This window comes from Vidua macroura, chromosome 5, assembly GCF_024509145.1.
Source record: "Vidua macroura isolate BioBank_ID:100142 chromosome 5, ASM2450914v1, whole genome shotgun sequence".
NCBI lineage: Eukaryota > Metazoa > Chordata > Aves > Passeriformes > Viduidae > Vidua > Vidua macroura.
In genome coordinates this window covers 49,388,938-49,404,828 of record NC_071575.1, presented here as the reverse complement: position 1 = coordinate 49,404,828, position 15,891 = coordinate 49,388,938, and the positions used below count along the sequence as shown (strand labels likewise).

General features: G+C 38.3%; 1 protein-coding gene across 2 annotated transcripts in view; it reads right to left on the bottom strand.

Moving 5' to 3' along the window:
- The window catches only part of MET (MET proto-oncogene, receptor tyrosine kinase), a 69,339-nt gene that overhangs the window by 12,484 nt on the left and 40,964 nt on the right, over positions 1-15,891 (bottom strand). Inside the window, exons 10-13 of one of the 2 annotated variants that reach the window (XM_053977273.1) lie at positions 10,712-10,930; positions 4,694-4,840; positions 2,490-2,646; positions 1,531-1,671 (exon numbers count right to left, since the gene is read on the bottom strand). In XM_053977273.1, coding sequence (XP_053833248.1) covers positions 1,531-1,671; positions 2,490-2,646; positions 4,694-4,840; positions 10,712-10,930 — 664 coding nt within the window. The remainder of the gene's footprint in view (positions 1-1,530; positions 1,672-2,489; positions 2,647-4,693; positions 4,841-10,711; positions 10,931-15,891) is intronic. The other variant, XM_053977274.1, reaches the window with a different exon arrangement.

The following is a 15,891-nucleotide window of genomic DNA, read 5'->3' as shown; positions in this document are numbered from 1 at the left end:
CTTATTACAAAAAGTAAAATAAATTGTACAGACATACTTTATTTAATTCTGCATAAAACTTGTGATATTTTTATAAAGTGTTTTTATCACTCTGGGTGCTGAGAAATACTCTGTTATTTTATCTAGGAGCAAAAATACCAACTCTTACAACTTACAAATAAATTTATTTCTAACTATTATTAAATATTAAATATCTATTTAATAAACACAGTAAAATAATCTAGCCATGACTGCAAAATAATATTAACAGCTGCAAAATGTAAACCTGCATGTTTTCTAATGTTTCTTTTATTTCATCCTTTGATAATACTGACATGGACATTGCTACAGGAACATTAGATAAATGCACACCCTTCTTGGATGCACTCTCCACTGTGCTATGCCAGTACACAGTGGCTGCAGGACCACTGTGGATTTACCTTCCACCAAGGATCTTTGCATAGTTTGTCTCATGTACCACTTTCCCTTCTAACCAGTAGCACAGACTTTTCTTTCCCTTTGGAAATTTTTCAATCAAAAAACTTCTGGTACGAGCTGGTGGCAGTAATTAAAGAATAATACGGGAAGCTGGGAACAGGCCTGTGTCTCAGATAGCTCTGTGACTGGGGCTTGCAAAGGTGGACTAAAGATTTGGAGTTATTTCTATTGCATTGTATACAGCAGCACCTGAAATAGTACAAGACTATGTCTATACCAAGACTAACAATTATCTGTGATATCTCACATACTATAATGTGGTAACTTGTAAAAGATAAAGGCTCTTTAATGGTAATCACAGAACATGGTCTCCACACGTGTTAAAGAAGCTTAGCATGGTATGATAAGTGTAGCAGACTACTCTTATGAAGAATATCCACTTTAAAATCATATTATACAGCACAAAAATATATTTGGTGTAGGATTATTCTTCCCTGAGACTGGCATAACAGTGCACATGGAGATCCATTCAATTTGTCACAATCTTCATATCCTTTTAGCTTAATTTTTAAAATTAACATTTCTGCATTATACAATATCCCATATTACAGGAGGGGCATTAACAGACAAAAGAATATCAGTTTAGAAAACTCCATGTCCCATGTCAGGCCAACAGAACTGCTTTATTATAATTGTAGGAAGTCACTGGGACACACTAAACCTGAAGCCACTTGATGTTATTAAAATCAAGCCTTTTCTGAGGGGATTCGTGCATGATGTGATGGATCTTATGACAGCACAGAATCACTATATACACTAGCTCCTAAGAATTTGTGGAGCATACTTATAGAGAGTTTTTGCTAATTGTATTTTATTTATTCCTTCAGCCTGAGTAAAAGTAAAAATCCTAAGCACTTTAATCTTGGGAAGCACCTGAGAAGCTCAGTTAAAATAGCAAGCCTGTGAACACATGAGAGTCCCAAAAATGCAGACACAGACAAATCAGATGAGAAACTGAAATTAGGATACTGATCAAAATAGATATCCTCTGAAGACATATGAAAATCAAGATGTGTAAAATATCCTCCATACTGATTCCTATTAGAGGCATACCTTCTAGAAAAGTTGATCTGTAGTCTACAGATTCGCTTGAAACCATTTCTGTTGTTGGACTTACACTCCTTGCACTCACCAGCCTGTCCAGGTGAGGAGTGTGCACTCTGCCATCATAACGAACTAGGTCACTTCCCAGATCTGAAGGGGGAGGAGAAAGCAGTATTAGAAAACCCTCATGTTTTTGTTATGCCACTATTCACTTATCTATTTATTTAAATTTAGATGTTCTGCTCTGCTGGGAAGAGGGTAAAGTTGTTGCTGTGGCAGATATGCAGGACTTGAACTTGAGCTATTTTTAGAGTGCAAGATTTTCTGAAAAAAAATCTTGTGTTGAAGACCCACTCTTAGCTATACTGGAAGATCAGAGACTACTTTGAAGACTCTAGGGCCAGCTTCATGGTCTAACTGTGACAGTGCATCAGGACAAGACTTGGTTATACACTAGCTCTTCTCCTCCTCCCACCTTACATAGTGTGGCAGCTCCCACTGGAAGGAAACCCAGACACAGGGGCCAGAGAAGAACCAGAGTCTGACAAAGTTCTTGATTTGGGGTAAAAAAAGACCAGGAGACTGCAGCGCACTGTGTCTTGCACAACTCAGGCACAGCCTAGAGGAATACAGGGCAACTGGATGAAGCTGAAGTACTTGTGATTCCATGCATGTCATTTACTCATCCCCTCTTCCAAAGCTGATTAGGGAAAAGAAGTTACTAAGTTTTCCTAATAGCTCAGAGTTCCTCAGAAATCCTTCTGCTTAAGGCATAATGTGGCCCTTCACCCAGTTCAGGCTCTTGCCAAGCACCAAAATGCAACTAAATGGTGGGACTTGATTGTGAAACCTCTGCTGACAGGTTACAACAGGGCAATGCAAGGCAGTTAAGCAAAGCATAAAATTATGTCAGTTTTTAAAACCTAAGATAATAATGGAATTAGTTGATGGAATTGACTATGATGGACCTTTGATTTGTTTCTTCTTCCTTCTCCAGAAGAAAACCACCAAAAAAATAAAAATTAAGATTGATGTTGAAAGAATTCCAGCAATTAGTCCCGTGAAATTCTGATCTTGCCGGATCAGCACTTTTCCGATAACTGTTGACAAAACTTCTTGCTTCCACTGGAATAACAAAGAAAAAAATAGTGCAATGATTTCCAAAGACAAGTAAGAACTAGATTATTAGTACTAAAGTATGAGCTGATATGTCTCATATGCATTAAATCTTGATTTTGTGATGCTGTACTGTAATAAGACCCTGTGAGTGGAGAAGTTGTTATATTGGTGTACATGAAAACAGAGCTACATGTTTATGACTAGTTTCTCACCTTCAAGAGCTCTGGTAATGTTTATGACTAGTTTCTCACCTTCAAGAGAAGAGAAGGTTACTACCACCTCTGGTAGTAACACAGCTCTGTATTTGACACACGGCACACACAGTATGCAGTCACATGCACTCTGGATAACAGGGTTCCACTGTAACCAGATGCTAATTCAAAATGTATAATTCATACTTTTACTCATATAGTGCATGGAATGGGCCTATGCTATATGGGCTGACATGTACATTAAAAAAAATAGCCCAACTGTCTTTAATGTGTGTCCTTCTGGCATAAATATGCTGTAACATCAAACTCACTCTCTTGTTGACAGCATGCTTGCATTTTAGTTCCCAAGGTCACGTGAGCCTGTCCCTTGCCAGATTCTAGCTTGCTAACAGTTTAAAGAAACAAAACTAAACAAAAAAACCAACCCCAAAAACCAACAACCAAACAAGCACCAAGGAGCTAACAGGGAAAAACTGTTTTAGGTCACACAGCACTAGCTCAGTCAGTTGGAATGCATTTGGCCATCTTTTCTCTTCCTCCTGTGGAATTCATCCCTCTGGGTACTGTAATGATGGATTTGCCTGTCAAAAGAGCAAATTTTCTTCTTCACTGGGCAGACTACAATTTCTGAGTCTCCTTGCCAGTAAACAAGTAGAAACCTTGTTTAACCCCTTTATGTTTTGTTCTTTTCTGTGCATGAAACATGTCACACATATCTGTTTCTTAGAAGCTAAGAAAATATCACAGAGTAGAACTAATTTAATGCAATGTTAGTCCTACTTGGATGTGTAAAAATACAATATATTAATTGAATGCAACCTGTGCACAAGTATTATATGAAACTAGGCACTTAGAAATCTGGGAGACCTACACCAAAAGGAAGAGCTGCATCTAATTTTATAGTTTGCCTGATATATCCAAGAAAATGAATACTTTAAAAAAGGAATTTATATTAAAATAAATTACTAGTTACCATGATAATAAGTCAAATTAATTATTACTATTTACTTAGATTGCAGTAGCACATAGGAATATCATTCACAGACCAGGATCCTGTGAGATTAATGTCTTAAAGACATTGAAAAAATAGATGTCCCTGCTTCAAAGAGCTTACACAGACTTTGATCCTAACCCCACTTACATGACCAGCAAAGTCTCCACTGTTTTCAGAGAATCAGAGTGCAGTTTCACAGTTTAAAGGTAATCCCATTCCAATTTCTCTTTTTTTATCTTTAAAAAAATACAAATGTATTGAAAGATTTATGTCTTATTCTATAAATCAGTATGTCTATAATTTAAATTTGCAGTAGCACACTGAATGACTCTAATGAGACCACCTTTAAAGCAATGACTCAATCATTTGTCCTAAGTGTCTTCTTCTTACAAAAAGAACTGAAACAAAATTATAAAATGCAGACAAAAAAAATTATTCGGGAAAGATTTGATCCTCTTGACTGCAGGAGTTGTTGAAAAAAGGGCTTGTGAGTTCCAAACTAAAAGTACTCCATTATAGCTTCTCATTGTTCCCCACATGTTTCCTCTTGTGTTTGGATTAATAACTATAATTTTATTTCTGTGCTTAGTTCAGGTCCTACTTTGTGCCTAAGGCTCCAGAAAGTCTCTGTACAAACAGGTAATAACAACAGCGACGAACATATTTATTTTAAAATAGCTGTTATTATTTGAATTTCCATCCCAAACAAACAGGGACAGAGATATCTCTGTAAGCACAGGCTTAGGCTTAAATTTTATTTAGGCTTAAAGTTTATTGATTCAATAGTGACACTGTGAATAATAATAAAAATGGCATTAATATCTCATGTGCGGTGTAGTTGCCTCACCTCTATATTTAGCTCACTGTTGGATTTCAGGAGATCACTGGGAACCGTACACAGAATAGATTCTGACTGCAGGAGAAGGTTTTCGCAGCTTTTGTTTCCAACTTTTAGGACCTCGCCTTTAACAGCTTCTGAATCAATATAATTTCCCTTGGAAAAAAAAATCAATTTCATATTACATAAACATCTCATAAAAGTGAAGTAGTTACAAGCCTGGAAAATATTTTTAATGAAAAATAAATTGTGAAATAAAAGACTAATGAGAATTCACACTGTTCTGTCAATATGCATGTATAGGCTTATTTCATGTAAATGTGACTTTGGCAGAGGAGCCAGTGTAGGATGGTAACATTACAGATAAAATCTGCTGTCACTCATACAGCTCATACAGACTTCTGAAATTTTAAATGTCTGAGGGATTAATCCTGTTGGTCCTGTTTAGATTTTTGCATAATTTGTTCAAGAAAGGACACATTATGTAATGCTGTTGTTTACACAAAACTGGCATTATATTATCCACAAGCTAAAGGCATCTCAAACATTTTGTTTTGCAAGTGGTTATGGTAGCAGAAATGAAGCTTTCAAAAAGAAGTAATTAATTAAAATAATACACAAGTCTGTTAAAATCATATTCCACAGACCAAAAAGGAAAAACCTTGGTAAAGATGAAGCATGAAAAGCACACTTCTTACCCAGAAAACCTGCTCTTACATCCCAGACTTGGATGAAAAATTATTGCTTCTGTTATTGTGACGGCAGAATCCAAAGGCCAAGTTTAGGATCTTTTGTGCTCAGGAGCACATCTCTATTTAAGAGCTGCCCTAGCCCATGTACAGCCCAGTTCAAGATGAAAGAAGAGGCATTTTAAGTGGGATTGAAGGGGAGAAAGGAGTATGGAACTAATAGAGGCTATTTATATGGGCTGGATCTGGGAGTTTTCCATGAGAAGGGGGGAAGGCATCACAGCTGACACCACTGTGAAGACATGTATATTGGAAAGAAAACAAGAACCCCATTCTGAGGGGCAAAAAATAATCTTACTTTGGCATATGTTTTAGATCTGCTTCAGAATGAGACTGAGCCCTGGGAAAATGGTAATAAACGTATAGGAGAGCCAGCTTAATGTCGTACTTTAATGGCAAACCCACACCCCAGGTAAATGATTTTTAATTGCTGGCCATAAAAGTCCATTTTGCACTCTATCTTCTGTCTAGTCAAAGCCATTATGTTTGGTGTTAAGCAATAAAATATTCCTGGGCCAGGGAGCATATGAATGCTTATTGCTTTTTCGTTTGGAGACTTGCGGCAGATTGTGAGCCATTCCTGTTCAAATCTTTCCTCTGAATGATGCACCTCAAAAGACTTGAATTTAATTCTTCCATCTTCAGGATAAATATATTATCCTGGAGAGTGTGGTTGAGTGGTCTCTTCTTCTACACCAAAGCCTAGAATTTTTTCTCCACCAAAACTGATGGAAAAATGGAAAAAAAAAATCATACTTGTATTTCCTAAGGTGGTCTTTAGCCAGTTATAAAGATGGTAGCTTTTACTTATAACTACGACCATTACGTTACCATTAATATAGTATAGATTCAAATATATTCACTATGATATCTAAATATATTAAGAGTTTCAAAACGCTTTCAACAGTGGTTTTGCTCTTCTCGGGACAACAGAATTTGCCTACAATTTTAAGAAAAGGAGGAAACTGGCTCCTGTGAGAACTGGAAAAAAATATTTCCACTTTTCAAATGCGTATTACACCCTTCTTGGTGAGTAAGGCCCTTGAATGCAAGCTGGAGAAGTTAATCTTCAAGCTGTACTGGGTAGCTGTTGCAACCCAATTTGATAGCACAGCCACCTCACAACTTTTAGAGGGATGGGAATAACTTAGGTAAAACTAAAAGCAGCAGCAGAACAGTAAACAAACTAAGGTGTGGAAATTCTGAGACTGGTGGCAGAAGCATTTTTGAGGCTCCTAAGCAAAGTGAGCAGGTTGACTTGGGAAGGAATTACTGCAGTTGCAGAGGTTTCTCTTCAGCTTGCTCAAAAATACCACAATTTCCATATTGCTCTCTTTTGGACCAGGTTTTGAGAGTAGCAATTTCCTATGCGATGTGAAAGAAGATTGACAATAGAGTGACCTATAAAGAGGCAAGAAGATTTCCTTACCATTGTCTCATAAAGAGTTACACTGACTTAAGAATAGAGTAGGCAGTATAGTAAGTCTTGTCCTACTCTGAGTTTTAAGACCGAAGTGCTAGAGCACATCCAAGATCTCAGATGTGCATGCCAGTTGTTACACATTGAATTACAACTGTACTATGCATTTCTCTAGTGGAAGATTTATATTTGTAAATATACTTTAGTTTCTGGTGGCCCAAGCCTAGGCCTTCTCTAGAGCAATGCAGAGTCCCTGCACCATATTAGTGCACAATCACAACCCCAGAACAGAACAGGCCTCTGGGCTAACAGAAGAAAGATGCTTTTCTTATTTATTTGTTGCTTAGGTGTTTTTTGTTTTGTTTTTGCTTTTTTTTGTTTTGTTTTGTTTATTTGTTTTTGGGTGTTTTTGTTTGTTTGGGTTTTTTTTTTTTTTTTTTTTTTTGGTGTGTGTTTTTGGGGGGGAGTTTGTTTTTTTTTTTTTCCACAGCTAGGATGCTCTCGAGTGTCAGCAGCCCAGCTTGCAGGTCTGGATCAGTGGCTTCTGGAGGAGGCAGCAAGTGGACTCTTATCTTTTTCAGCAGACTCGGCAGTGAAACACCAGAATTTCTCCCGCCCTGACAGCTTCCCATGTTGGCAGGAGATGGGAGCCCTTCTGAAGTGGTGTCTTCATGGTGTTGAAGCAGAGTTGTCTGGTACCATTCTGTCATGACCCCTTTGACTGAGGCATGGTGGGCACCAAGAGACTTCAAAGAGCCACATAGCTGGCAGAGGAAGACAGTGATGATGTGGGATGTTGGGAGGCTGGCACTGAAGACAAGGAGGACTGGCATTTGTGGCACACAGTGCCCTGACTGTGTTTTAAATAGAAAACCTAATGTTTTCTTGTGTATAACATTTTCTTACAAAAACATCTTGTGGTCATCAGTGGAAACCAAACAGAACATTTCAATTGGTACCCACTGTCATTTGACAAAAGCCAAATATGTCACACTAGATTAGTTAGATTGAAAAACTTGTGATAAAAGCTCCCTGCGCCCCTCTGAAACTAATTAAGAAAGAGATAAAAGAACTTTGGTTTGGTAGAACAGACTGTTCACTGAAGCAAGCTGCCATTTAATTTCATGCTGAGCTTGCTTAATTACTCCACAAAATATGATCATGAGGGATGAGGCATGTAAACTTGTGTGTGTGTATTTTTGAATGTGGGTACGGGTGAGGGAAAAGTGTTGCCAATATGGCTTGTAATGCTCTTTTGGCTCCTGACTAAAATTTATGAAAAATTGTCTCAGAGTTTTGATAGAAGCACCCCACTATAACTAATTCTATTTAGAGGAAGATGCTAAATTGATGCCTGTTCATGCTTTGTTCTAGTAGACCACCTTTCACTAATGCTGTTCTCCAGCTGGTTGTCAGGAAATAACCAGGACATTAGGGTTAGGGAGACATCTGCCTTGGGTGCCATCACCACAGGTCAGTACTACAAAATTGTGACTTTGGTCAGTTCTCACTTTGACAATCCTCAGTCAGCCTTTCTTATCTAATCTTTTTTTCCCAGCAATAAACAGCACCAGAGACTTCGTCAGGGAGAATAAAAGAGTAAGCAAAGTAGAGAGTTAAAAATCCAACTAATTTTTGACCCTCTGTGTCTCTGAAAATTATAGAGCAAGTCCTCATGGATGCACTTCCAGGCAGAGGAAGCACAAGAACACAATTGGGAACAGTCAGCACAGGTTTCCCAAGAGTGTATTTTGCCTGCCCAACCTTCTAGGTGGACAGGACTGGCTCTCTAGATGAAAGGAGAGCATTGGACAAGCAGGCCTTGGTTTTAGCAAGTTTTGCAACACAATCTCCCCGGACAATGAAAAAAACTTAGGATGGTATGGACTGGATGGATGATATATACAATGAGTGAAAAACAGATTGGACAGAGATCAAATCTTTATTTGTCAATGGCTGATAGTGGAACCAATACTGCTTAAAATCTTTTGACAGCTTGGGCAAAGATATAGGATGCACTGTCTTTGAGCTTTCAGATGATATCAGATTTAATAAAATGACTGATATGCTGGACCATAATGTGAAATTAGGCAGCAGGATGCCACTTCAGTGATGAAGGCTCAGCACACATTTTAGCAGCAGCAAAGCCAGTAGATTGAAGGTGATTGTTTTGCTCTGGTTAGTACTTGTGGAGCTGAATTGTGAGAATTGTGTCAAGTTTTGAACCCCACAGAAAGAGAGGTACTACAAACTGGATGAAATACAGAAGAGGGTTACTGAGCTAGGAGGGGAGCTCAACGTAAGATAGACAATGCAAGGCTAGTGGAGCTGAGTGTTTTAAAGATGTAGAATCTCCATTCTTGGAGATTTTCAAAACTCATCTACACAAAGCCATAGGCAGCCTGACCTAATTTTTAATTTAGCCCTGTTTTGAACAATGGGGTTAGATTATGAAGACCTCCAGAGGTTCCTTCCAATCTACATTATTCTGAAATTTTTCCCAAATTAGTCCTCTTTCCAACTGGTTGATATGCATGACTTGGAAAATACTGGAAAACACTGCTGTCATTGCACAGAGGCACTGAGCCATGCAGCAGCTATATATTCCCAGATCTGCTGACCTGCACACCAGAACTCTTTTTAGCGTATCTCCATAACTGAGCAAGAGCTTTGTTCTGCATTGAGGAAGAAGTGATTGTATGGCTAAGAGCTCCAAGCAGAAAAAATGATGTAAAAAGTAAAAATCAGACCAATTATTCTTTGGCATTTGCCTAACACACTTTGCAGAGATGGATTAATATGCAGAGTTTGACTGGAACTCAACATGGCTGACAGGAACTCTGAACTAATCCTTCTGATGTCTTGCAGCCCAGAAGTTGGCCCACTGGACCATGTTGGATTCAAAGACTTTAGGACTTTAAGATTTCTTCATTGCAATAGGGGAAAGGTTTTGGCTTACAGAGCTATGCAGGAGTGACAAAAAGAAACTACCTAAGCATTAAGACTGATTATTTTCCATAAACATTTTTATCAATTATATTTTATATAAATGATAGATATCTATGTAAATAACATATAAATGCCAATAAATTTTCATAAATTTACATATTCAATGTAAACTAGAAATATCCATATTTATACCTTTTCTATTTAATACTCTGAAAAAAACTAGACTTCAAGAAATTGAACTCTCACAAAATGGATTTAACTTTCTCCACAGCACTGTAGTAGAGAGTGACCTGTGCTATTGAGGACCCCAAATTCCTAAGAGATGCTTCTCAGTGATATGCAGGCTACCCTCAGTGCACTTTGAAGAGGCATTCAGCATCAACTTTGCATTTTTCATGGATCTATAAATATTTAGGCTACAGCAGTGACTGATCCTCATGAGTGACTTTGTGCACAGGCCAGAGTTTCCCTCAGCTCAAGAGAACTGAAGAAGCCAGACCACATCTTTTGTGAGGAAGGACACATAACCATGTGACAGTAAGAGCCAGGGCTCGCGTACAGACCACATACTTCATGTTCTGGGCTGCTGGCCATGTTTAATCCTGAACATGGTGGTGCAGCTTACTGCAGTCAGAAGCTGATGCAGTGTGGTCCTCCCATGAGAACAAGGAAAACCCCTCTCCCACTTCACCTGATGACAACAACCACCCTGGTACACATATCTTTGTTTTCAGCTCTTCGTCTTTTAAATGGTGACAACCAGGCTCGGGTGAATGCAGTACTGAACACAGTGCTCTCTCTGCCCTCGCTTCCTTGGGGCTTCCTTTATTTCATCAAAATGTCTGTTCCAAGCTGTGCTGCTGATGTGCACTTACAAATAACTGAAAAACTTATTTCAGCATTTCTTACCTTAATTTCCAGAACATTTTGGTTGCCTCTTGAGATGAACACTGTCTTTTCAAAATGCTTAAATACAGGATTATTTACGTAATCAAAATCAAAGTACAGGGAGCTGACACCATCAAAAATAAAGAACACTTTGGTCACAAAGGGTGGTTGGAGATTGAAATCTTTCAGTGAAGGTGTTGTACAGCAGATTATCTCTGAGCTAGAGCGGTGGCTACACGCCTATAAGAAAAAAAAAAGAGGTAATTGCAGTATGTACATGCAGAGGAAGTCACTGATTAAAGCAACTTTCTTTAACAATACACATATATCATGAAAATAAACACCAAGGGTCTTGTTCTTCTTTAACCGAAGCAAAATCCTGATCAGCGCTACACAGCGTTTAGCTGGGAGAAAAGTATAAAAACTTCATGTCAATGGTGTTTGCACTCTTGTTGAGGAAATGTTCAAGTAAACAAGCTTCCTGGCCTGATTGTTCACAGCACTTTTAAAGTAAATATTTTGCAGATAATTAACGGAAAATGATTTCTAAAGCCAAGGACCATCAGGAGGCTAGCCTGGTGTACTAGCAGCCATAGTTCAGGTTACCCAGCCTGTCACAGTGACTGCAACATGGATTTCTCTTTCTTTTTCACTACCAAAGCAATAGTAAGGGACCAGAGGACAAGGTAAAAGCCAACAATACTAACTGGAACAGTGGAAAGCAGAAGTAAAGCACTGTTCACCCACAGTGCAGCTAAGTTGCTATGTTTCCAGAAAGGCACTGTGGACTCTGTGAGAAAGGGCTTTAGAGCCAAAGCTACTGTGGATTCTGGGTCACAAAAGCTCAGCAAAGTGTATCTTGTCTTCTTTCTAAAAGTGTATACTTAAGGTCCCAGATGTGTGGCACTTGGTACATAGTCATGTAAGCTCCTGCTGAGAGTGTTGCCTGTGGGACATGACTTGCACTGTATCTCGGACCAGCAGGGATAAGATGTTTCCCCCCACTGTAGTGCAGGAGTTACCTGACAACAGGCACGAAGCCACACCTGCCACTACTCCTGATGACAGCCTGCAATGGGGAAAAGCTGCTGGTGCACCCCATGATCATGGGGATCATGATCATGAAGACCCTCCAGAGGATGCTCTGTGCTATGGGGATGTACAAAATGCAGGACTCGTCTGAATTGCCTTTGCAGTTGACAGAGGGACAATGGTTCATCTAGAGTGGGTTTCATCTAATCCACTTTAGACAACAATCTAATCTTTAATTAGATTAATGGTGCTCTAGAAGAGTCAATTTTGTCTAGACTGTGAAGGTTTCTACAGGAGTACTTTGCTTATGATGTCAGCAGCACATCTACAAACACCAGTGGGAGGCACAGTGCATGCTGGACTGCTCCACACAAACTGCAGAGTGGCTTGTTTGTATTGTGTACCCCCTTCCTGTGCCTGCCTTTCATGCTGCCTACCAAAGATATGGTTGAAAGACTTCTGGCACAAACAGAGTTGCTTCAGCTCCACAGAAGTATTTCTCTTCCAACTCTACAAACCTTCGGTAAGTAGTAGTCCCTTGTGCACTGTGCCCTGAGAGCAGATCAAACTTTTTCTTTTTTTACATATATAAAGGAGCGTATCTAATGTGTGTCCCAGAAAGAAGGGGGCTAAGCACCTCGTCATGATAAATCTTGCATTTGTTCTACAAGAGATTTCCTTGGAAGATCAACAATGCTCTTGAATACCTTTGTGCATCCAGAGAAGGCCAAAATACATATTTTTCTGTTTTGTTATTCAAAATAAATTTGTTCTCATTATCAAATGCTGCCTGAAGGAGCTTTGAAATTAGCTTAAATTAATGCAATGTAATTTTGCTGTTTCAAATCAGTGATATAACCACTCAGGCTGTATCAGCTTATATAGCCACATTAGCTTGAAAACTGGGATTAAATTAGTTATCTGCAAATCAGGGCTTATTGTTATCACCACAGCAATTCATGTTTCTGTGAATAATATTGTGAAATCTTGAATCTGCCAAGGGAAACATTTTCAACAATCTGAGCATTACAGTTTTAGAGCTCCTACATATCTGTGAGCTATGAGTTCAGCACGCAGTTAAATAACTTGGTGGAGCTCTCTGTGATGCTAATGGGACTTGCACCTGTGTATCTAACAGCCCATTTATATTCCTAGCAGAAATTCAGAAATACTTTTTTAACCTCCATGTCAACAAGGTAAACTGTGGGACACAAGGCAGATTTTTGGTCCATCTGCTTACAGTATCAGATAGTTCTTTTGAATACACTGTTATGCACAACTGACCATATCTCAGGCTTTGTTCTATCACATAGATCTAGAAATTAATTTCAATTAGTATGGAAATAATAAGATGCATCATTAGTATAATGGATGATCAAGCCATACTTTCCCATGATGTATGAATATTCATTAAGATATCTATCATATAGTGTCAATTCTTAAAAAGGATTACTAAAATATATGTAATTATAAACCCAAGTATGTCCCAAGTAATCATTATATTTATTTGATTAATGTAAATTTATTAGACTCTTTATCTACTGTAGAGGAGTGATGTCCATTAAATGAATAGCAGTGGTATTCATAACTTTGTTTGTGGCTATCTATTAGAATCAGATACTTTACTTTATCAGACTGGTCTCTGAAGCAGAAGCTTTCAGAAAATGATAAAAATCTAATAATACTCTTTGGAGGGGATGCAATGTGACTGATTGGTAAGGTCAAGAAAAATCTTATTTGCAATGCCCTTATTGGTACATGATTTGACATGACATTTTTACCTTGAAATTGGTTTTAGCAATTGAAGAATATGATGGTTTAGTTTTCAAGAAATATTGGATTGAGGATCTCCAAGAAAACCCCCCTAATTCAATCTATTGCCTTCTCAATTAAGATACTGCCTATCACCCAGCACCTTTAACTTTTATTTAATTAAACTTTAAAGTACATTCACTTTAAAAGCTAAGCCTACATTTTTCTTGTGACAATAATCTACATCTGAAGACAAAGAGGAAGAAAAAATATGAAAATTATGGAGCATTTCACAAGCATAAGTAAATGCTATACCCCAAAGGGAATAATAATCCATTGCACAATGCATATGACTCATCACTTAAGGTATGTATTCTTCTTCCATTTGTAAAATATGACCCTTGAGGCAATTAATTCAAACCTGACCTACAGAACCTGAACTTCAGTGCCCAATTCAATTCTTTTTCATCTGATAGAACAACAGGAAAAGTATGAGGGAGGATCTCTGAGTTCCAGAGGTCTCCCAGCAGCTGACCCAGATTAGAGAGGGGCAGTTGGATGTGCATTACAGGATCTGCAGCTGTCAAAAAGGAGAAAAGGGCCAATTTGTTCTTTCATAAAAAGTAAACTTTTGGAGTTCCAGTGGAGAATGAAAGATGAATGAAGTTAAAGACAGACTTGGAGACTCTCCAACCATCCTTGCCAAAGGATGATTTCTCAATAGAAAGAGAAGAAAATACAGGTCCAGCATGAAGAGAAGCCCATTCAGAAGATTTTTCTGTGTAAAACAGTGACACTCAAGCAGCATATCCTGAGGGTTTTTCAGCAAATTCATTGCCTTTTGCTGCCATTTCGGGTGGTTCAATGAATGATCCTGATGGATTGGTAGCCTTTTTATTTTAGTTTTCTTCTTGGATTAAGGCATGAGAGATGATACTTCTAGTCTATCAGATCATCACACCAGAAGGTAGAGTAAAATGTGTTTTGCTCTTGGGTCTGAGAGCAAGCCCTTTGCACAACATGATCAATACTGACTGGGAGTCCAAATTCCTCCCTGGGCTTGGAATGGTCAATGTACCTTTTAACACTGCCTCCCTGGCACCCTGGTGATTTCACACAGTGGCTTTCTCCTGACATACCCTGCTGTACCCTTTTCTTGCCAGGAGATGTGCATGAGCTACAGATTTGGCATAGAAAGAAAGATGAATTTTCCCCTTTGTGGGGAAACTCTTCACTGGGCTTCTGTGGCAGTTTTGTGCCATGGAGTCAAGAGAGATAGAGGATCCAAGCCTAGATGCCTTCGGATAGGGAATCATGAATATCTTCAATAATCACACACTCAGTACCCACACTTTACAGGGAATTTGTTTCATCATTATTTAATACTTCTAAGGTAGACACTCACTGCTGAATTCGAGGCATCCTGATGAATATGAGTATGGATTGCTTACAGACTTGTAAATATTGAACAAACTTTACAGCACCTTAAAATTCTCCTGTGAAATGGCACCTGCCAGCGAGAAATTACAAAATGCTGAAGAACATTCCAAAGACTACTTACTGAAGAGATAATTGAAAGTCTGTGGAAAGAGAAGAGCTTGCATAACTACAGGGTCAGTTGTTGAAGATCACGTATTAAAAAATGCTTCTTAGTTTTGCAGCCTTGCGTATCTTGGGACATTCATTGTTAGAAGAGATTAGGCAGTGGGAATATATATTGAAATTAGATAATAGATGGAATATTAAAAATACTACAAGAAAGGATCCCAAATGACCACTTGTTCACTTTGGGAGAATCAATGCAAACTACAGGCTTTCAAAGAAAACAACCATTATTCCCAAGCGCTTCAGGTGCAGAAGAATCATCTAGCATGATTTACAGCACAGGTTCCCGACGAAACACTACTCCAAAACTGTGCCTTGGGTTTTTTTTTACAGGCACAGTGAAAGAAGGGAACGAGCTGCTTCCCTGCTTGTGTATCTCACATAGGAACTGGATACGTGAACAGAAGTGAGGTTTCTGTATTCTTATGCATTCTCTAGAGCTCTTGGGAATTTATGCAGCACTGCCTAAATTCCTACTTTTTTTCCCTAGTCAGAACAAATGATCAAAAGACCTCATGAAATAGAAATTAAAAAGAAACACATTGCAATTATTGAAACATATGGTTCAATAAATTTTTTTCACTCATTGAAATAAATTCAAAGACGGCAAAATGTATTATTTTGGCAGTATTAACATAAAATGTAATATAAACACAAGTGTGAACACAGTACTGAACAATTTTAAGGAAATTTAAAGAAATATGAAAAGAATACTGTAAAATGGAAACAAGGTGTTTTTTGCTCTATAGAAGAAAAAATTTCAGATACTAAACTACAAACATGAAAGCTGAAATGCTCAACTTAAATGTTTC